At 53.1% G+C, this 21,498-nt stretch overlaps 2 protein-coding genes and 2 pseudogenes across 8 annotated transcripts in view; 2 read left to right on the forward strand and 2 right to left on the reverse strand.

Moving 5' to 3' along the window:
* Wdr90 (WD repeat domain 90) overlaps positions 1–12,770 on the reverse strand; it is a 20,327-nt gene extending 7,557 nt beyond the window's left edge. The window contains exons 1-28 of one of the 6 annotated variants that reach the window (XM_023711437.1): positions 12,647–12,770; positions 12,305–12,396; positions 12,033–12,209; positions 11,844–11,952; positions 11,495–11,656; positions 11,199–11,313; positions 11,052–11,101; positions 10,630–10,733; positions 10,342–10,560; positions 9,876–9,944; positions 9,054–9,164; positions 8,835–8,980; positions 8,700–8,757; positions 5,419–5,537; positions 5,169–5,330; positions 4,933–5,063; positions 4,749–4,865; positions 4,173–4,408; positions 3,926–4,065; positions 3,645–3,775; positions 3,066–3,196; positions 2,603–2,752; positions 2,316–2,444; positions 1,985–2,100; positions 1,870–1,910; positions 1,618–1,686; positions 1,047–1,211; positions 862–959 (exon numbers count right to left, since the gene is read on the reverse strand). In XM_023711437.1, coding sequence (XP_023567205.1) covers positions 862–959; positions 1,047–1,211; positions 1,618–1,686; positions 1,870–1,910; positions 1,985–2,100; positions 2,316–2,444; positions 2,603–2,752; positions 3,066–3,196; positions 3,645–3,775; positions 3,926–4,065; positions 4,173–4,408; positions 4,749–4,865; positions 4,933–5,063; positions 5,169–5,330; positions 5,419–5,537; positions 8,700–8,757; positions 8,835–8,980; positions 9,054–9,164; positions 9,876–9,944; positions 10,342–10,560; positions 10,630–10,733; positions 11,052–11,101; positions 11,199–11,313; positions 11,495–11,656; positions 11,844–11,952; positions 12,033–12,209; positions 12,305–12,396; positions 12,647–12,656 — 3,357 coding nt within the window. In that variant the 5' untranslated portion in view covers positions 12,657–12,770. Of the gene's footprint in view, positions 1–861; positions 960–1,046; positions 1,212–1,617; positions 1,687–1,869; positions 1,911–1,984; positions 2,101–2,315; positions 2,445–2,602; positions 2,753–3,065; positions 3,197–3,644; positions 3,776–3,925; positions 4,066–4,172; positions 4,409–4,748; positions 4,866–4,932; positions 5,064–5,168; positions 5,331–5,418; positions 5,538–8,699; positions 8,758–8,834; positions 8,981–9,053; positions 9,165–9,875; positions 9,945–10,341; positions 10,561–10,629; positions 10,734–11,051; positions 11,102–11,198; positions 11,314–11,494; positions 11,657–11,843; positions 11,953–12,032; positions 12,397–12,646 lie in introns of all 6 variants that reach the window. The other 5 variants (XM_023711436.1, XM_023711434.1, XM_023711439.1 and 2 more) reach the window with 5 other exon arrangements.
* Positions 5,985–7,039, forward strand: LOC105741722 (annotated as a pseudogene).
* A 723-nt stretch (positions 12,771–13,493) lies between the features above and the next one.
* Positions 13,494–15,510, forward strand: LOC101575908 (annotated as a pseudogene).
* A 332-nt stretch (positions 15,511–15,842) lies between these two features.
* Positions 15,843–20,998, reverse strand: Mcrip2 (MAPK regulated corepressor interacting protein 2). 2 transcript variants are annotated; one of them, XM_004627929.2, is made up of 5 exons: positions 20,871–20,998; positions 20,654–20,783; positions 16,780–16,907; positions 16,454–16,555; positions 15,843–16,179 (listed from the first exon to the last, which is right to left on the reverse strand). In XM_004627929.2, the coding sequence occupies exons 1-5, from the start codon at positions 20,920–20,922 to the stop codon at positions 16,109–16,111; spliced, it is 483 nt and encodes a 160-aa protein (XP_004627986.1). In that variant the 5' UTR covers positions 20,923–20,998; the 3' UTR covers positions 15,843–16,108. The 2 variants fall into 2 exon arrangements, with proteins under 2 accessions (XP_004627986.1, XP_023567520.1); XM_023711752.1 differs by lacking the exons at positions 20,654–20,783; positions 20,871–20,998 and adding exons at positions 17,674–17,809; positions 18,419–18,651.
* Between the last annotated feature and the right edge of the window lie 500 nt (positions 20,999–21,498).

The following is a 21,498-nucleotide window of genomic DNA, read 5'->3' on the forward strand; positions in this document are numbered from 1 at the left end:
AAAAAGAAAAAAGCCGGGGAGATAGCTCAGTAGAATAAGCGCTTGCCTAGCAAGTGCAAAGGCCTGAGTTCAATCCCCGGTTACACAAAAAAAAAAAAAAAAAGCAGATCCAGGGTGCTGCCAAAGGCCCAAATCCCACCCACGGCAGCTGCTTCAGGGCACACTCAGGCCATCAGAGGTCTGAGCTGGGGATGTAGAGGCTACAGAGATTGATGCACCTGAAGCCTGAGATGAAAAAGGGCAGCAGGCAGTGAGAGGCAGTGGTGGAGTCACCTGGATGCCCCAATCTAGTCTGGATGCAACAAGCTAGATGAAGTGTAGGTGCAGGATGGAAGAGGTACCTTCTGACAGCAAGTCTCCAAGGACTAGTAACACTCCCACGATCTTTGGGAAGGAACCCTAAAAGGGCTCATTGTCACTGGGGAAGAGGGCTCTATAAAACTCCTTTGTCTACCAGGCATGGGATGGCGCACACCTGTAATCCCAGCACTGAGGAAGGAGGATCACTGTGAATTTGAGGCCAGACTGGATCCCATAGTGATTTCAAGGCCAGCCTGAACTATATAGTGAGACCTAGTTTCCAAAGGAAAAAAAAAAAAAAAAGGAGCCAGGCAAATAGCTCAGTGGATTAAAGCACCTGCAAATAGGTGCAGGGCCTGGGGGTTCAAACCCCGGGCCTGCCATGCTGGCCCCACCCCAAGGGCACACTGAGATGGCAATTGAGACTTGGCATGGTGGCACACGCCTGTAATCCCAGCACTTGGGAGGCTGTAAACAGGCAGATCACTACAAGTCCGATCTAATAGTGAGACCCTGTAGACCTTTCAAAAAAAACTGCCCCAAGACTGGGGTGTAGCCAACCTTGGCCAGCATGAAGGCCTTATAGCGAGCAGTGAAGTGCTTATAGGAATCCGGTCGGGTAGGGGTCTGGGCCTTTATTTTTCTGGTGCTCCAGGTACCTAGCAGAGAAAAGAAAAGCCACAAGACTCAGAACTGCTTTCTACCCTCCAGAGATCCTGCCCCACATAAAGTCCTTTCCTGCTTACTGGGCCGGCCTTGGGGCTTCCAGGAGCCACGGGCAGCTCCCCAGGCCATATCTCCAGCTCCACTGGGTTCCTTCTCCACAGACACAGGTGGGTCTGGGAACTTGTGGACCCCTGTGGGACTGTGGCTTTCCTCACAGCATCCTTGCTCTTCTGATGAGAATGTGTCTGGAGCAGGGGAGTGGCAAGAAAAGGAAGAGAGGGGGCTGGTGAGATGGCTCAGTGGTCTAAAGCACCTACTTACAACAAGCTAAGCAAAAGCACAGCGACCACGGTTCAATCCCCGGCACCACGTCAGCCAGCCCCGCCCCCTGGTGGGCTGAGCTGGCCACACACACACACACACACACACACTCTCTCTCTCTCTCTCTCTCTCTCTCTCTCTCTCTCTCTCTCTAAATAAATAAATAAATAAATAAATAAATATTAAAAAAAAAAAGAAGAGATCATGCTGCCTGTCCCCTGCATCCCACACCCAGAAGCAGTGTACATAGGTATACACTCAGACCCTTCCAGAACCCCTCAAGACTCTTCCCCTCACCATCACTGCCCTCAGGGGGCCTGATGGAAATACCTAGCTGGGTGGTGGACACCTTCTGCTGGGGGAGCCCCCTGGACCCAGACACGACATTCTCCAGCTGTCCTGTGGAGATAGAAGGAGCTATGTGGAGCCCAGGGTGGAGAATCTTTCAGGGATGCCAGCCTCTACAGTGGTCAAGGGTATTTGAGACATGGGGAAAGAAGTGGCGCCCCCACTACCTAGCATCACCACTGGACCTGCTGTGTCTCCACACCTTCCCCTTCCAGCCATACCCAGGCTACTCACCGGCCTCACGGGCTGAGGAGACCCTGGGAACGCTTCTGTTACTAAAGGCAACGAGAAGGGTATCAGGGGTGCTGGCAAGAGACCCAGGTGGACACAGTCAAGGACAGATACTTGCCTCTCAGGGGTAGCCAGGACATCCCAGAGGAAGATGGCATCCCCCACACTGAGGACCTGCTGCTGGTCAGGGGTGAAAGCCACAGCCTGCACGGGCTCTGAGTGACCGATGTACACCTAGGGGCAGTGGCTGTTACACACAGGGAATTGCTGTGTGCTCATAGGACTCTAATGGGATGAGGACTAAAAAGCCTCACGTGGCATTAGCATTTGGTAGACACAATGCTGTGGTCTAACGCTCTGCTCTCTGTCCCACAAGCATTGTTGTGCCCACAGTCCCATGAGCAGCAAGGATCAATCACCAGAGCTGCCTCCCAGCCCACAAGACACACCTGGCAGCTGGGGTCAGACTGCGTTGAGTATTCCCAGACTTCAATGGCCTGGCCAGAGGCCGCCAGCAAGAAAGAAGCATCCTCGTTGAGAGCAAGGGAGGCACAAGCCACAGGGCGGGCACTGGACAGCTAAAACAAAGCGTTCTTGGCAAATGCCCTGTAGGAGGCACTAGGGCAGCCTGCAGGTCTCCCCTCCTCAGAGAGTAGCCACAGCCCCCTCAGAGGGAGGAGCAGCAGGAACAGAGGGAAGGAAGGCCTTGTGAGTAGCCCACGGTCCCAGGACTCACCTCCCGGATAGTGCGTCCTGATACCACATCCAATACCATAACTTTGTTAGATGATGTGGACACAAGAAGGTGGCCCAGGGATGTGGGGCCAAAGCAGATGGCCACAGCTGAGTCCAGGCTGTCCAGAGTACTGATGTTAACCCGCAGCAGCTTGGAGGAAAAATGACCTCTGGCTACAAGCTCTAGACAGGGCTGGTACCAGCAAGAGCCAGGGAAGGAGGCACCTGGGCAGATGAGTACCACCTTCACTGCGTAGGAGAGTGCCTCCAAACGAGGAGAGCAAGGCCATTTCTAGTGCCCTCACTTGGCTAATGAGCTCTCTGCAGCCACAAATGAGGTTGTCATGGGGCCTGAGCCCACTACTGAGTTACCACACAGCTGCCTACCCACTTCCTGGACCTCCTCACGTTCCACACCCAGCCAAGGAAAGAACTTCTGGACCCAGGCTACCCCATGGACTTACCTCATCTAGAGAGGTTGAGTCCAAGACTGTAACTGTGTACTTGGAGGGACCCACAAAGGCCAGTAGGCGGCTATCTCTGCTGACTGCTAGGGTATTGGGATGCGGTTGAGTATCCTGGCACACAATGTTGGCTGTGGTAGCATAGGGCACCAGGTCAGCAAGCCCTACCCTGCCCCCACGTGAGAAACATCAACAGGGGAGGGCACTTTTCCACAGAGGCCACAGGGTTTGGGCATGAGACCCAAGATACAGGCAGATATAAGGCACTACAGAAAGTTAAAAGTTCTTAAGGAGGCCAGGGGAATGACCAAATGACCACTTGGCAGGCCCATAGCATAGTGGCCACAGGAAGAGGTAGATGCCCCCTGGCTATGCCTAACCCCCACATGGTGCTCAGGCTGCCCACCTCTTCCTAGGGCAAGGCAGACAGATCCTCGCTGTGCCGGTGAACCCTAAAATAAAACCTTGTCTAATAGTCTGGATATAAGGCTAGGGAGACAGCCCTCCAAGGGATCTGAGTGTCTGGGCACTGGCTAGCTAGCACCTTGGGACCAGCCTGAGTGGCTTAAGGAGTCTGACCTGCTACACGAAGGATGTGGCACTCAGAGTTGGTGCAGCTATACTGAGCCAGGGAGCCCTGGGAGCAGGAGCTGAACAGGAAGTTACCATCAGGGGTAACTAGCAGGCCAGTGATGGCTCCTTGGTGACACCTGCAAGCACACAAAGATATCCACTGATCTTGTCCCACTAAGCCACACATGCAGGGCTATAGGCAGCACTGGCTTAGTGGTATGTATTTCCTACCCAGGGATCCCACAAACCACCCACTTCCACCACAGGCCTCTGCATTGGGCACACACGTGTGTTCCACTAAGACTCCTGAATTCTCCAGACTGAAGGCACGTATGGTTCCACTCCTAAAGCCACAGAAGACAGCTGGCCATGTGGGGTGGAAGGTGATGGCACAGGGGGCCTCATCACAGGATGTAATGTCATGTAGCTAGAAAACCAGGGCAGAGGGCAGAAGCTGTAGTGGGTCTGGGAGGTCCAAGGGCCCCATGAGTGCCCAGCTCTTCTCTTCCCTGCCTGCCCTCTGCCACCTCTCACCTGGTGCAAGGTGGCCAGGTCCCAGATGCGGACAGTGTGATCCAGGGATACAGTGGCCAGGTGCCTTCGGCTCTGCTCCAGGGACAACGCTAGCACCGGGGCCATATGGGAGTGTGCCAGCACAGTGTACTTTTGGGATGGGATGTCCAGGAAGCCTAGGTGGCTTGATGAGGTGGTAGACAGCACACGAAGACCATCGGGACTAATGCACACTGAGCTGACGAGGCCTTCATGTTCTGGGGAAAAGCAGTATCAGCAACCTCCAGGGCCCACTAGAGCTGACCACAGACTCTACATTCTGGGGCAATGGGCCCTGTGAGGCACAGGCAACAAAACCCCTTCCTGCCAAGGCTATACCAGGCTACCTACAGGCTAGAAAATGCAGCTCCCTTAAGAGGGCCAGTCCTAAACCTAACCCAGGCCCTTGTAAATGCCTTGCCCACCAGTTGCCAGCTTGTGCCCTCCTGTAATGCTAGCCTTCAGTGGTCCCAATGAAGACAGCCAGAGGACATGCAGCACAGGCCTTCCCATGGCTCTCACCTATCACTGTGAAAGGGTACATGCTCACAGCCTCACCTGCCTCTAGGAGCACTGAGGAGAAGTCCAGTGGCCAGAGTCGCAGGTAGCCATCCTCAGAACCCACAGCACATGTAGTCTGAGAGACACTGAGGCTGCTGATGGCGATGTCAGGGCCTAGGAAGTTTGGAGATCAGTGTCTCAGGGTGAAGCCAACTATCCCTAGAACAGGAGTGCCCCCTACCTGCACTGAAGGATTGTTTTCTGGGGTGGCATCCACTTGGGACCCCTGTAGGCAGCAAGTGGTGGACACACTGCACTGCCATGCGCTGGGTGTCAACCTCCAGGATGTGGCCACTGCGGCTGCTCACATAGCTGCATGGAGGGGGAGGGCGGTTGGGAGTGTGTGAAAGGTAAGGCAAGATTCTGGGGGCATTAGGTAGACTGGGCAACAGGCAGTAGGAAAGGGCAGAGGCTCACAGAGTGTGGATTGAGGGCACCTGACAACCATCCAGGGCCTGTGCAAAAGCGAGGTCACTGAACTCCAGTCCACAGTGCTTCCCCAGATCCACGGGGCAGGAACGCAGAGTCCCACCACGCATTCGCCACAGCCGTATGCTGCCTCGCCCACATGATGCCATTCTGTAGGAGGTGCAAAGAGTGAATACAATGGGAAGCAGCAGGGCTAGAGGCCCAGACCTTGTTCAGTACCATAGATCAGCCCCATCACCTGGTCTCATCCAAAAGGGAAACCCGCAAGGTCTGGACATCAAAGTCAGCATGCACCTTCGCAAGAGCTACCACTTCACCACCACGGTTCACCTGGTCAGTGCCCCATGCCACAACCACCTGCAACAAATCCAGGTTGAGCTCTGGCCACAGATGCTGGCCTCTAGGCTGTCCTCGCATCCTGCCCTGATTCAGTGAGGCCCAGGTGAACCCCACTAGGCAGTGGCTTTTCCCTCATGCAGAATTCAGCCTCTGAGCAGTTGGGTTGCTGAAGGTGGGAGATCAGGCCCTGCAGCACACTGGCCCTGAGATCTAGATAATTCTGGCATTCCTTCAGAGAAGAGCCTGGCTGAGCACTGCACCCTCATATGAAGTAACAAAAAGTAAAACCTGACCCACAAGTAGAAGTGGATAATAAAGCCAAGAGGCATCGGCAACATGAAATGCTGGGACACTTCAGCATTTGGGAGGAGCCACTGATTGTCATACCAGGTTGTCTTCAGAGATGCAACTTACAAGAACACCTAGCACTCGCACATGTGCATCTCTACAGTAGCCACCTTCGCGATGTTCCCCCTATTGTGCCACCTGCCCCGCGCCCTGGGCACTGCGGTCGCAGGCCTCCGCATCGCTGCATTAACCCTGCCGCTCACGCAGCTGCTGCAGCAGGCGCCCCGGCCAAGCTCTTCAGGCTGCTGTCGGTGAGCGCAGGGTTGCTGCGCTGACCCGGCCTCCTGCAGCCCACTGGGCCATGCACCTGCGGCTGTGGCCTCAGAGCGCTGCACACCCAAGGAGACAAAGCTTTTGTTGAATTTCTTTTTCTTTTTTTTTTTTTTTTTGCGGAACCGGGGATTGAACTCAGGCCCTTGTGCTTGCCAGAGAAGCGCTTATTCCACTGAGCCATCTCCCCGGCCCCTAAATTTCTTACTGATGAAATTAAAGAGGAAAAAAAAATTCAGAAGCATAAGTCCCTTACTGAGATGTCTAGAGGCTGGGAGCTGAAAGTGGATGGGACAGAAGCTAAATTAGTGCGGAAAGTTGCTGGGGAAAAGATCACTGTCATTTGAACACTGACAACAGCATCCCGCCAACTTCAGATATTGAGGAGCAATCCTCAGAGGGGCAAAAGAGCGAAGAACAAGAGCCTGAACTGACATCAACTCCCAATTTTGTGGTAGAAGTTACCAAAAGTGATGGCAAGAAGGCTCTTGTACTGGACTGTCACTATTCAGAGGAGGAGATTGGAGAAGAGGTGGCTGAAAGTGACATTTTCTCTATCAAGGAAGTTAGCATTCAGGCCACAGGCGAATCTGGATGGAAGGATTAACACAGATTCCCTTAACACAGATTCCCTGGAATGGGCCTTGTATGACCACCTAAAGGATTTCCTGGCCGACCGAGGGGTGGACAACACCTTCGCAGATGAGCTGGTGCTCAGCACAGCCATGGAACATCAAGAGTGCATTACTTTTCTTGAAGACCTCAAAAGCTTTATCAAGAGCCACTAGTCAGAGACACTGAAGACCTTCATTTTCTGTGGCCAGAGAATAAAACCTCCCCTGACACCAGACGCCTACACCTAGCAACGGTCATCATCCTAACAGCGTGGGAAATACACAGCAAATTTATTTTATTTATTTATTTATTTTGGCAGAACTGGGGATTGAACTCAGGCCCTTGCGCTTGCTAGGGAAGCGCTTATTCCACTGAGCCATCTCCCCGGCCCCTACACAGCAAATTTAAATTACTGCTGTTGCACTCAAGGATTTTCTTTCTAGTGTTTTTGGGTTTGTTTGTTGTTTTTTCTTTTGAATAACATAATAATGGACATTATAATTTGCTTTATCTCCTCCAAAAAAAGAACACCTATCTTAACTGGGTGTGGTGGCACCTGTCTGTAGTTTCAGTACTCTGGGAAGTTGTGACAAAAGGATCACAAGATCAAGTTCAACACAGACAGCTTAGCGACTTGGTGAGACTGTCTCAAAGTTTAAAAAAAAAAAAAGACTAGGGATGTAGCTCACTGCAAAGGTGCTGGATTTGGCTCTCCAATAATATACACAGCCACATACACACAGCTCACCTCAAGGTACCACACATGACAAGAGAGGGAAGGTGAGTTGTTTACTAAAAGTGACTCTAGGGCCAGCCAGATAGCTCAGTGTACTAAAGCTGCTTAGGCAAATGTAGGAACCCGGTGCCCGCCATGCAGGCCCTGCCCCCAGGGCATGCTGAGCTGGTGAATGAGACTGGGGGTGGTAGCACGTGCCTGTAATCCCAGTGCTTGGGAGGCTGAAAATAAGAGGATCACTACAAGTCCAATCTGTGTAGTGAGATCCTGGACTAAATGCCTAAAAAAAAATTAAAAATAAATAAATAAAAGTGACTCTGATTGTGCCATGGATAAAAACTGAACCTTTTCCTGTGGCATCTTTTCAGGGAGCAGGCACAGGTTCCCCAGATTACCAAAGCCCAGGGCACACAGGAATCCCTGCTAGAAAGAAGGCAGAGAAGGGGACCCATTGTTTCCCATCACTGGACTTTTTTTCTTTTCTTTTTTTTTGAGACAGGGTCTCACTATGCAGTTCAGGCTGGCCTTGCATTTACTTATGTAGCCCAGGTTGGCCTTGAACTCACAATAATCGGCCTGCTTCTGCCTCCAGAGTGCTGAGATTATAGGCATGCACCACCATGCTGGGCACTGAACTTTTTTTGTAGGTACCGAGACTCGAGCTCAAGACCTCACACTTGCCAGGTGGGTGCTGTGTCACTGAGTTATATTCCTGGTCCACTGGACTATTTTTTTGAGATGGAGGTCTAGCTATATTGACCAGGCTGGCCTTGAGTTCCTAGGCTCCAGGGATCCTCCTGCCTCAGCCTCCTAAGTGTTGCAACTACTGGCATACCACTCACTGTGTTTGGCTTTTTTATTTATTTGCAGACCAATTTTTATTTTATTATTTTATTTTATTGTTATGTTATTTTTATTATTATTGTTTTATTTTTGTGGCTGGCTCAGTTTACCCGGGGGGTGGGGCTGGCACAGCATGTGGTGCTGGGGATCGAACCACGGTCCCTGTGCTTTGCTTTAGCTTGCCTAAGCAGGCACTTTTAGACCACTGAGCTATCTCGCTGGCCCTCGGCTTTTTTTTTTAAACAAAGAAAGTATGTAATTTTAATAACATGAAATAATTTTAATAAGCAGAAATAAACCAAGACAGATTTTAGAAAACAAAGACTCTGGCCATAGTTGCCTGCCCCTCTCCAGAACAAGATCATTACCGTCCTCCCCTGGTGGTCCTTGCCAACACCACAGAGAAGAGCCCCACTGCTGGAGAAGCTGTAGACAGGACAAAAAGGTCAGTAGTGCCTGCCCTCTCCCACCCTGGCCAGCCCCAGGTGAAGCCCCGTGCCTACCTAAGGGAGCAGACAGCATACATCGGGCTCTGAAAGAGGGACAAGCACTGCCCTGTCGGGAAGTCCCAAAGCCTTACCACACTGGGGGGCTGCACTTGGGCTGAGGCCAACAGAAAGCTGTTCCTGTCCAGAGCCAAGGCAGACACCTGCGGAGGCACAATGTGCAAAAGGCTGTGTGATCTACAGGTACCCCCCAACCCAGGCCCCGATGGCACTCACCTTGTCTGTGTGGCCAAGGAAGAAACGCTGCTCCCCAGTGGAGACATGCAACACCACAATGACTGCATGGCAAGGGTAAACCACAGCTGCCCCGTCCTTAGTCCACAGGGCCTGGCACACAAGGGTTGGGTCCAAGGTCATTAGCCCAAGAAGGTTTCATTTCCTACTGAGCTGGGGGTGGGAGTGAAAGCCCAGCACACATGTGCACATATCTTTCCTGTTACAGGTATGAGTTGATGAGACACAGCCCCACAGGGATAGTCGACACACACGCGTATCTGCCAGACCCTGCCTTCTATCCCAGCACCTTGGTCTGGTTAGGAGACCAAAGGGCCCCCTAAAGATTCAGAGCCTCTGTCCAGTAAGGCCCAGTGAAGGCCTACAGTTGTTGAGGGGCAGGCAGAAAATGCTACCTCCTGTAATGAGGATTTTTCCTTAGAAGACCCACTTCACTCATCAGGAACCCCCACATCATGTCCATGCCCCACAAAGCTGGACTGGATCAAAGGGGACCACCCTTGTGGTACCTCTAAAGAAGTGATCCAGAGCTCTTAGGTCGTTGGAACACTCAAGTCAAGCTAGTACCTATCAGACTATGCCAAAGGAACAGGGGACACCTGTTATTCCCCCCAACCCTGTGGGCCCAGGAAAGTAGCAGATGTGTGCAGGGCAGGGGCCTTAGGACCAGAGGGAAGCCATCAGAGTCTGCACAGTGTAAAGGGATCTTGACACCAAGGTGGCTGGAAATCTGTCTCTCTTCAAGTACTCAACGCTAGTACTACCCAATGAGAACCATCCTGCAAACAGCCACAGGACCCTCACCCATTTGGTGCTGTGGCCCCCAAAGCCAATGATCCCCTTGAGCCTCAGGACTGGGTCCGGGAGGAAGTGCTAGAAGAGACAAATACACAATGAGATCCTAGAAGAGCACAGCCCTCAGAGGCTGCCTCTACCCACCTTAGGGCTAAGTTCTACCTAGAGGTGGAGCTGTAGCTAGTGGTAAGTGCTTTCCTGGGTGGGGTCATTCTTATCAGAGGTTCTCCTATGAGAAGCTGAGTTCCCAACTAGAAGGCCAGAACCTCTAGGAACCCCATGTCCTGCTCCCAAAAGACCACATCAGGCTAGTGTATTCCTTAGAGTTTGGGAAACAAGCCCTTCTTTACTCTGTCAGGAGGGGTTCTTACCCAAAGCTGCCTCCTGTAAGCTCTGATTTCTGACAAGAGGTTGGGTAAGAAAGAGATAATTAGGGGTCTGTCTGAAGCCTTTCTGCTGTAGAATTGGGACTCACCTTATGGGAGCCAGCATCCTCAAGGGCCACAGGCGTACTAGTGGGCTTATGGGTGAGCATGTGGCTGCCACTGACCATAGTGTGTGCATCAGAGTCCTCCACCCAGGCCGAGGAATCTCGCCCACAAACACTTAGTCCATCTAGGTGGGACATCTCTGAATGTATGCAGGATAGGTTGACCTCCGGAAGGACCCTGGGTGCAGAGTGGGCTGGGCAAGACTGCAGGGAAACAAATGTCCATCAGCACCCTGCTGTTGCCATTTCCCAGCCCTATAAAGGGACACTCACAGTTGTGTGGCTGGCCATCTGTATCACAGGAAGCATCCTATACTGCATGGGCTTGCTGAGGGCCACTAAGGGAGAGGGAAGCTGTGGCACAGGTTCCAAAAAGGCTGTAATAAAGCAAAGACCCCCCCCCCACTGACTGGCTGAGCACAATAGAGACACACATGAGGGTGCTGCAGGGATGGGAAAAGCAGATATCCCTGTCTTGCTGCCTGCAAAAGCCGTACCACAGCAACTGCTCGTCAAGCCACCCAGCCTTGTCCCTCTCATAAACCTCTCATGTGGTTCTGGGAGCACAAATAACCAACCAACTATCCAGGTGCCTCAGACACATGCCAGATGCAGGCTCCACAAATGCCAGGTCCCCTTCCAGCCCTCCCCACTCCCATAAAGCTCCTTGCGCCCTGAAGGCTCCATAGGCCTACCTGCAGCAGGAACCAGCTCAGAAGGTGCCTGTGGGCTGTCGCTTGGAAACCTCAATGGGCAGAAGGAGAGTTGGCATCTGGGGGCCAAGGGGCTACCTGCCCTCCTGCCACCCTAGGGACTCCCTTGGGAGGAGCAGAGTCACTCACTGGATGTGAATATAATGGTCATGCCAGCTCTCCCCCTTTGGCACTGGGAAGGCCATTTCTCGAGGAACAGGAGTGATGGGCAACTTTGTTCGCTGGGCCTCAGTGACAGTGACAGCTATGAAAAGCAGGGTTGCTCTATGTCAGTTTAGCTACCTCTCTACCCAACCTCTGCCTCCAGAGCTAGGGGCTCCATCCTCCAGTCGATTAAGTCAGAACTTAGACAGAACCCAAACAAAGAGAATGTGAGGTAATAAGAGGGGGTGAACATGCAGACTGTAATAGGACAAGGCCCTCACCTGGGTCAAAGCTCAGGTCACTGGTGTAGAGATTCTTAACCAGCAAGTTGGCACACAGCCTGATACTCTTGAGGTGGCCATAATACCGGCTCAGGTAAACCAACAGGATATCATGTAAGTCAAGCTGCAAGACGGTCCAGCGGGCACATGGGGGGGCTGTCCCTACCAGGTATGAAGGACAGGCCTCTAGGTCAGTGTCCACCTCCTTGCAGCCCCACTTCCACAGCTGCCACATTGAGTCCCGCTCCCACCTGCCCATTGGGCCACAGAAGCCCAACTGGGCCTGTACCATCCCACTCTGGGTAACAGCTGGCCTTCCTCAACCATGCAAGGCCCATCTCAGTGTCACCTCTCTTGAGTGTCCTAGTCTCAAAGACAAAGGGGAATTGAAGCCACGTGGCTGAGGACTTGAACTCCTTGAAGAGACTGGAGAAAGACAGTCGGATGACTTGGCTGTCCTGCAGGGGCAGACCCAGGCTGTGAGGAGGGGATGGCAAGCATGTGGATACCATGTACAGCCCGATCCCAAGCACTGCACCTGAGTGGCCACATCCAGGTGGATGACAAAATGCTTGGTGGGCAGCGGCCGGAAGAGTACATATAGGTACCGCCCGGTTAGCCCCAGGGACTGAGTGCTGGTTCTGGGAAGCTGGAGGTAGTTACTGGCAGAGACAGAGCCCCGGATACGATATACGGAGCTCTTCAGGGTCTTGTCCTGGAGAAAGAACAGAGTACAGGCCACAGTGGACCAGAAAGCACCCAGCAGCAGGTCGCCATCTGGAAGATTCCCCAGGAGGAAGTACCCAGTACCATCACCACAGCCACGTCGCCCTCCTTGCTGGACCGCTTCCACTCGTCCACTCTGAAGTATCGGAAGACGTTGAGGAACGGGTGCTGCCATGCTGCGGGAGCGGCACTGCAGCTGAAGCCTGTCCCTGGGCACTGGCAAGGCACCAAAACCCACTCCCTTTGCCAGCGTGACCGCGGCCAGGTCACACGGGCCTCTGAGGGACAGCGTACCAAACAGGTGAACCCTACCGGGACTCTGACCTATGACCCGGTAAGGGACCTTACACACCACAGCCGCTGCCCTAGGGAGCCTAAAGACCTCCCAATATCCCTGACCTCGGCCAGCCCACCGCGCGCTCCTACCTCCTGCCATGGCTCCTCAGCTCGCGCTTCCCGCCTCTGGTGCAGCCAGCCCTACGCTGGGCGCAAAGCGCGTCGCTTAGCAACGAACGCCAGGCAACAGTGCATCACTTCCGCTGTCATGGTTGCGCCCGTAGCCCACGTGACTGCGGGGCGTCTCTGGATTGTCCCTCCGCAAACGCTTTGTAGAGCCATACCCAAATTCTAGATTTGGTTCTGATTTGCTCAGTTGTGAAACAGTTGGGAGGTCTCTGACCCTCTCGAGAGTCATCTGTGTGCGGCTGCTCTTGTTAGGTAAGAGAGGACTGAGAGGGCTGAAGTCTTGTCTACAACCACCCTAACCCAGACTGAACTTCACCCTTTGGGGGCGCTGGGTCACCCCTGCTCCTCCTGCCAAGTAGTGTCAGTCTTCCACAGAGGCCTACTGAGGTCAGTCTCCCTAGCAACCAAAGCTCCCACGCTTGTACCTGCAGGCTTACCACATACCCTAAAACCTGGGGTAAGACCGTCTCTATCCAGTATCTAGTACCCAGGCCTGCTGGCCTGAAGGAAGGAGCTAATGCTGCGGGCAGCAGCACAGCATCTGCCTGGCAATCAGAAGGCTCTAAGTTTGGCTCCTGGTACCAGGAAAAAAAAAAATATATATATATATATATATATATATATATATATTTATTTATTTATTGGCAGAACAGGGTATTGAACTTAGGCCCTTGCGCTTGCCAGGGAAGCACTTATTCTGAGCCATCTCCCCGGCCTGTTTTTTTGTTTGTTTGGGTTTTTGTTTTTGTTTGTTTGTTTGTTTTTGGTCTTTTTGAGATAGGGGTCTCACTATGCATCACTATGCAGTTCAGACTGGCCTTGAGCTCAAAGCTCAATTTGTAGTCCAGCAGCTCTGGCGGCGGGAGGAACGGCAGCGGTCGAGCTGCGTAGCTCCGCGAGACTCCCATGCGCCGCAAAGATGCCCAAGAGGAAGGTCAGCTCTGCAGAAGGGGCAGCGAAAGAGCCCAAGAGGAGATCGGCGAGATTGTCGGCTAAACCTGTTCCAGCTAATGTGGAAACGAAGCCAAAAAAGGCAAGGGGAAAGGATAAATCTTCGGACAAAAAAGTGCAAGCAAAGGGGAAAAGGGGAGCCAACGGAAAACAGGCTGAAGTGGCTAATCAAGAAACCACGGAAGATTTACCTGCGGAAAACGGAGAAACTAAAAATGCGGAGAGTGCAGCTTCTGATGAAGCAGAAGAAAAAGAAGCCAATGGGGCTGGTGAGATGGCTCAGTGGTCTAAAGCACCTACTTAGAACAAGCTTAGCAAAGCACAGGGCCCTGTGGTTCAATCCCCCAGCACCACATGCCAGCCAGCCTCGCCCCCTGGTGGGCTGAGCTGGCCACACACGCACACAGACACACACATAAGTAAATAAATAAAAATTTTTAAAAAAGCTAAGTCTGATTAATCACACACCGAGTCTTATCAGTGCTCCCTGTCTCCCTTCTTGTACAATCCAGAGTATTTTTATCTGTTGTATAAATGCAAGTTTTTTAGCAGCTCTAGAAACATTTTTTAAAAGGAGGGACTCCCACCTAACCACATTTTTTAAGTGTAAATGATTTTTTTTTAGGGTGAAATCATTCTCTGGTTATTTTTTGGTACAACCAGAAATAGTGGGGTATTGAATTATGGCAGGCTTTGACTGTCTTGGGAGTCAGCTTAACATTCCATAGGTGGGGGTTAGTTTTATATCCTACAATACAAAGCATACTAAAAGACAATTTGGAATTACAGTCCTGCATTTAATATGTCTTGGATACTTTAAATGACTTCTATTCTCATGATTTTTGGTAGAGTTGTTTCCTAAAGAAAACTATATCCTGGTTGTTGCCCTGTCAGAACCGTGTGCACCCTGTAACATCTTTGGTAGTAGTAGTCCAGTTTGCCTCATTTTGTTAATGTGCTGTGAAACATCAAAAACTTGAATATGTAGTGTATGTGATACAAAATTGTGAATTGGTGGGACTTAAGTAACACTTTGTCAGCATTTGAAGATACTGGTACTTAATCCTTGTACAGAAAATTTACCTCTAAATTTGAAGCTGGAAAGTCACTGGAACAACTGAAAAATACATGACTTTTTTTGGTATGTGTGTTAAGAATTGTGTACAAAGTGAATCATGTGTATTGATCCTCAACACAACCAATAAAATCTCAAATATTTTTCTTTATTTGTGTGTGTGGCCAGCTCAGCGGGGGGGGGGGGGGGGGTGGCCGGCATGTGGTGCTGGGGGATTGAACCGACCGTGGTCCCTGTGCTTCGCTAAGCTTGTTCTAAGTAGGTGCCATAGACCACTGAGCCATCTCACCAGCCCCTAAAATCTCAAATATTGAAGATAAACAAAAAATTGTAGCCCAGGCAGGTCTTGAACTTGCAACGATCCTCCTGCCTCAGCCCCCTGAGTGCTGGGTCTACAGGTTTGCACCACTATGCCCAGCAGAACTCGCATTTTTTTAATCTGTGGTACCAGGGATTGAATTTGGTACCTTGCACTTGTCAGACAGGCACCTGTGCCACTCAACTATATTCCCAGCCCCTGCTGAGCTATATATCCCCAGCCTGGCATTATTTTATTATTTGCGGTACCAAGGATCCAACTCGTGACCTTGCACTTGCCAGGCAGGTGTTTATGCCGCTGAGCTATCTTCCTGGCTCTGGAACTGGCATTTTAATACCAGCTCCCTGTCCTGGGGGACAGAATACCTGTCCAGAGCCAGTTCATTAACATCTCTAGGCCTGAAGGCCTCGCTTTGGCACACTGATGCCAACAGGAAAGGGGGAGTCACCCATCTCACACCTCCCTCAGGTAAACAGCTGAGTAAGCCAAAGGACAGAGGTAGGCAGAGCTGTAGTCCTTGCTGGCACACAATACCAGAGGGGATGCAGCTACAAGGCAGGTTGAGGGCGACCTGGAGTTTAGGGCTAGGAATTGAAAAGGATTTTTTTTGGGGGGGAGGTGCTGGCTCATGCTGCCTTAAGGGTGAGTCTGGTAAGGTATGAGGAGCTGGGGAACCGTGGTATCCTGCCCGACTGTGTTTGCATAAGCAGGCGCTTAAGCAACCGAGCTAACCAGCAGGGCCCCTAGGGCTAGGGACTGAATAAGAGCCCACATAAATTTGTATACCATCCAAAGCAAGGGCACTCCAAGAGGGCAGTTTCTCAACTTTATTAGCCTGGAGCTCTTCCCTGCCAGCCCCAGGGGCTGGTCCCTGGGTACAGGATTGAGGTCAGACAGGTTTGGCCCCTGGCCCATGGCAGCTTGAAACAGCTGACCCAAAGGGAACAACAGGTGCAAAAGTCCAAATGCTGGCACTTCAGGTATGGCTGGCACCCAGCCAGGCCACATGGTGGATAGGGAACCATAGTCCTCTTCTGGCAAATGGTCCTCCATGGCAGCATTCATTCTTAGGCAGCCACTATGAACAGTTGGTAATTCTAGCCAGGAACTGCTGTGCCCACCACTCGTCCAGGTCGATGGGCACAAAATCTGAGGGCAAAAAGCAAAAGGCTGGGCAGTGATACCACCTTTCAGACTAGTTGGAGTCTCAAGCTGACCATAAGCCCCTCACCCACACTCCAAGCATAGCACGCACTGGGAAGAAGGTGGTTGGCTCATAAAGTCTCCTCCCCAACTCCCTAGGGCTGAAACCTGGCAAGGTCCACCCAGTTCAGAGGCAGTGGAAAGATAAGAATGTGGGAGAAGTCTCTGGAGTTAAAGGATCTAGGGGAAGTTCCTGAGAGAATTGGGGATGGGGGCTCACTCTGCAGCCGGGGATCGGGGGTCCTCTCCACATATTGCACAGGCTTTGGCCCACTCTCACCGGCTGGGCCACCATCCAACTGTTGCTCCACCTGCTGCCAGGCTGTAGGGGAACAGTGGTCAAGCTAAGCAAGGCCCTTGGCACCCTTCCCACCCGAGGGCCTAGTGGCCACCCTGGACTCCAACCCAACACTGGGAGTAAACAGCCTGCTTGTTGGCTATAGGACAAATGGACAGAGCTGGGGAGGCAGGATGCAGTGGAAAGAGGACTTGGAGCCACCCCAGTCCACCTAGCAGCCTGCACCACACCATCTGGCCCCTCACTACCTTCGGACACAAAGCGGACGTTCTCTTCGTGGGCCAGTGTGTAGGTCTCCTGGGTCCCCTCGAGGGATGGGGATGTGGCAAGGGGCCGCCGGCCATTCACTCGATTGAACACAAGCCTTGGCCCTTGACTGTGGAAGGGGGAGGAGACAGACATGGTGGATACCTGTACAGGCCTAGGTGCCACCAGGCTTGTTGCTTGGAAGTGCTACCCATTGCTTCAGACCAGGCCCAGCTTGGGCACCTCTTTCTTAATCATAAGAGTATCTACACAAGCCACAGCCAAAGGCTCTCCCTCCTGCAGACCCAAGTCCTAAGCAGCTCAGCTCAAACCTGCAGCCTACTCCAGAGGAAAGTAAGACTGTAAGGCAGGGCTCCAGCTGTGTGCCAGACCTCTGGTAAGGCTAGACTCAGTGTCCTTCCCCACTACCCCTCACCCTCCAGAACCACAATTATGACCTCAGCCACGACTAGACCTCTGCCCTAACTCCACCTACTAGACCAGTTTTCCCATCTTCTATAGATGCTTCTCTACAGAGTTGGTACCCCCAGCATGAGAGAATGGACAGAACAATGGGATGGCCTTTATTGCCCTTCCCTCTCCCCAGCTAGCCCAGGCCCCAGGGGCATGAGCACTGAGAGGCAGTGGTAATTCTTGGGTGGGGACAGCATGGCCATAACCCTGACCCTACTCCCCATAGGCCCAAGACAAGAAGCAATAGAGTGAAATACCCCTCCCCCATGGCACTGCACTAGATATCCAGAGGAGCCAATGGATCTGTCCCAGCCAGAAAGGCACAGAACAGGGATGGTCTGCCCAGGATTGGCAGCAGTTGGCCAAATCCTGCACTCAAGAAGCCCAGGGTGGGGCTGTGGAAGGAATGGGGCCGAACCTACAGCAGGAGGTGGGAGCCGGAGTCCTGGGCTGCGCCTGCCACTCCGCCAGGCACTCGCGGTCCCGGCCGGCCTGCTTGCTTTCCTGGGCTCAGGTACCCCAACGCCGCTCTGGGTTCCTCCTCAGATGAGAGGGGCACTAAAATAAAGAGGAGGGTCTTGAGGGGCGCAGGGTCCTGCCAGCCCCAGCACTGGCAGGGTCTATTGGCCACAGAGAATCTTAAGATGTGCCAGGGGAAACCAGGAAGGGGGTGCAGGCTACTCCCCAACCTGCTCACTCCCTGAGTTTCCCCATAAGCCCTAGGACATAATGATTTGTCTTCAATTTAGGAATCTCCTAGTGCCTGCAACCACCCCACAATAAAAAAAACTTCAAACTCCAGGAAAGCTTGAAGAGTAGCTTTTTGTTTAAAAAACAAGAGAGAATTGCCAGACTCAGGGGCTCACATCTGAAATCCTACTTATTAAGGAGGCTGAGGCAAGAGGATCACTGTGAACTGAAGACTGGCACGGGCTACAAAATTCAAGGCCAGCCTATCTCACTCACTACATAGTGAGACCTTGGTTCAACCAAATAAAACTAAGCAAATTATAGCCAGTGGCTGTGAACTGCACGAAATCAAGGCGCGGCCCTGATGCTGGGATCCCCCTCCCCCCACAGGGCACACACAAAGCCTGCCCCACCCCTGCAGTTATGTAAGGCCAGAGGAAGGCTCTGTAGGGAAAAGGGCAGCAGCCCCACGTGCACCTGTGGAGTCCAGCCAACTGTGTATGTTCTGGGGAGGCTGCCCACAGGCCAGCTGCCACCTGTGGAGCCAGCACAGACCTTTCATTTAACCTAACACCCTCACAGGAGATAAGATGCCCGTTTTTCAGCCTAGAAACCCAGACTGGGAAGAAGTGACCCACCTGTGTCACACAATGACAAAAGCAGCAGCTGAATTCAGTAGTAGTTCTGACCCTAAATCCATAGCCCTGACTCAGCACCAGCCCCCTTGCCAGCCTCCTGAATGGGATCCTTGTCTGCCTCACTCTGTCCCTTTTTGCTCTGCAAGCCTCATCCCATTGCGCCCCCTCTGGTGGTCCCTGCACACTCCCATCTGCCCCTAAGGACAGAGGACCACAGGGTTCCATTCTATCTCTTCAGTCTATCCCTTATTAGAAGAATCTGTAAGAGGTGCAGACCTAGCTGGCCTATTCACCAATGCAGGCAGACCTCAGACCTATGACCAGTCAGAGCAGGTGGTATATCTAACTGATCAGAAATTTAGGGACTAGCCAGGTGTGGCAGCACATGCCTGTTAATCCCAGCACTGAGTGGCTGAGGCAGGAGGACTGTTGGAGTTTGAGACCAGCCTGGACTACAAAGTGAGTTCAAGGCCAGCCTGAACTGCACAGTGAGACCCTGTCTCAAAAAGAAAAAAAAAAAGAATTAGGGGCTGTATTATGCACTAGCAGGAAGACAAGTGATGATCCCCACACTTCATTCTCCCATAGCTGGTCAGAAAGAGGCATGGTAAGTGGGGAAAGATGCTATGCAAAAGAAAAGGAATGGTAGCAGGAAGTGACCTCAGAGGGCTGGGGGGGGGGTGAGGCATGAGACCCAGCTGCCATACAACCTGCCCTAGCCACAGCTCAATCCAGCATGAGTGTGCCCAGCCTAGTGAGCTGATGGGGGGATCTCAGGCATCTGCACCAGGGTTGGCCTGTTCAGGCCTTTGAGAAGTCTAAGGAGAATAGCCAGTGGGCTGGGAGCATCCCTTGAAGCTCTGGCCCACTTAGGGTTCTGGAGAGTCATTTTCCCCTCACTGACTCTACCTCCAACTTTGCTGCAGACCTGCTTTTGCATTCCCAGCAGTGGGAACTTAGAGAGGAAAAGTGCTTCCCCAGGTAAGAGGTGGGTAATTTATCCAGACATCCCAGCCTGGAGCCCCCTGCCTAAATGACCACATGGCTCAGAGCTTCCTTCTTGCGAAGTCAGGGGAACATTGTGGGCATAGGCCAGTAGTGGTGAACCTATGGCACGTGTGCTGCACTGAGCTGTATCATTAAAAGCTCTAAAAGGTTTGCCGTCACTGGTAGGCTAATGTTAGCTAAGTCTACTAAGAGCCTCCTCACTCCCCAGTACACTTCTCACTCCTCACTTCTCAGAACACTTCCTAAAATTGAACTCAGCTGTCAATGTGCCCCAAGATTCCCCTACTGTGCACCTGTTTCCAGTCCCCCTCTTAAGGTGTCTCAAATGGGCAGGGGCAGGTAGAGGGGCACTGCCAGAAAACCTTGAAAGCTAGCACCCAGCCATGACTGCCCTGAACTCCAGGGATCCACTGTGGGGGTTGTCTGGCTTCTACTGGGAAAGTTCCATCCCCAGCTGTGTTCTCCTTTCTGGTGTGTCCCACATGCCTCACCTGAGCCGCGTTCACACACCACCAACCCATCACCCCCACCATCTGGGGCCTGGGCCAGGAGCCCTCACGGCAGCAAGGGGCAGGGGCAAAGTTCAGTGCCAGGGAAACCATATTGAGTCAAAGAAGTAAAGGTTCCACAGGGGGAAGTGGTGACCCCCAGGTCATAGTCCTTACAGACCAAAGTGGCCAGGATTTGAGTCTCCCTGGGATGCGGGGTATATGGCTGGCAAGACTGACAAGGGAGAGCAAAAGGCTGCTGGCAGGAGGGGCTACCCGGGGGCCTCTGGGGTGAAGGGCAGGAGGGACTGGGCCTACCAGAGCCCCGGGGAAACATGCACAGTTCTCTTTCAGGGTCATAGCGCGAGACCTTGAAGGCCAGCCCTGGGGTGACCTCTTCAAATCCTGACCTTGGTTGCCCCGAATGAGTCCAAGCTTGCATCCCGAGGTCGTCTGGAGCCCGCTGGGCCCCACGTGGCCATCAAGGTCTAAGCGCGCCCGGCCCAGCCCCCTGGCCAGGTGGGAAAGAAACGCGCCCCGCCCCCTCCCCAAGGTCACCCCGGCCGGCCCACGCTCACCTCGCCAGGGGCCAGGGGCCAGGCCGCGGCATGGAGGGCGGCACCCACGGGGGTGGCGAAGTCGGCGGCGCGGGCTGCCGGCATTTCAGGAGCTCACCGAGCCTGGTCTCCACTTGCTGCTGCGTGGCACCTGCGAGCGCGTGAGAGGCAGCGTCAGTGCCGCTGGCTTCCGCCCCCGCCCCGCGTCCAGTCCGCGCTCGCGCCCACCCCGGCGCACCTGTGCGGCGCTGGGAGACCAGTTTGCTGGGCCCCTTTGTGATGGTGTACATCGTGCGCCGGCCCGCACCCAGGGCCGGCCGGCACCACTCACCAACCCTCCCTCCCGGCTGGCTAGCACTCTGCAGCCCCGGGGACGTGGTCCCTTTAAGTGCGGCGAAAGGGGCGGAGCAGGGGCGGGCGATTCGCACACGCCCCCTTCTCTTAAAGGGCAAGCGCTCTTGAGGAGCTGGAGCTCCAGAGAGGGGCTGTGCGGTGGGGTCCGGGCCGGGGTGCCCACGCCGATCCGGGTAGGATTGTTGGCGGGTAGTGCACGGCTAGACGGTGGAAAACACTGGTCTTGAGGCCTCCGGATCCGTTTAGTATCCAGGCGGGGTCCTTGAGCCCCGGGACCTCCTCTTTGACAAATGAAGGGTGCCTTAACAGGTCCTGAGGGGCTCTGTTCTGCGCCGAGGAGTCTCTATACTGAGGCTGTCTTTGCTGAGGGGTATTTGTGCTGGGAAGTCTCTGTACTGGGGAGGGAAGTCTCTGTGTTTGGGCGTGTCTTTATGCTATAAAGGGATTCTGTGTGTGTGGAGGTGCTCTGTGCATAGTTGGAAGCAAGAGTGTTTCCCCTTGAATTTTTTTTT

The sequence above is a fragment of the Octodon degus genome, unplaced genomic scaffold, assembly GCF_000260255.1.
Source record: "Octodon degus isolate 3935 unplaced genomic scaffold, OctDeg1.0 scaffold00021, whole genome shotgun sequence".
Classification (NCBI taxonomy): Eukaryota; Metazoa; Chordata; class Mammalia; order Rodentia; family Octodontidae; genus Octodon; species Octodon degus.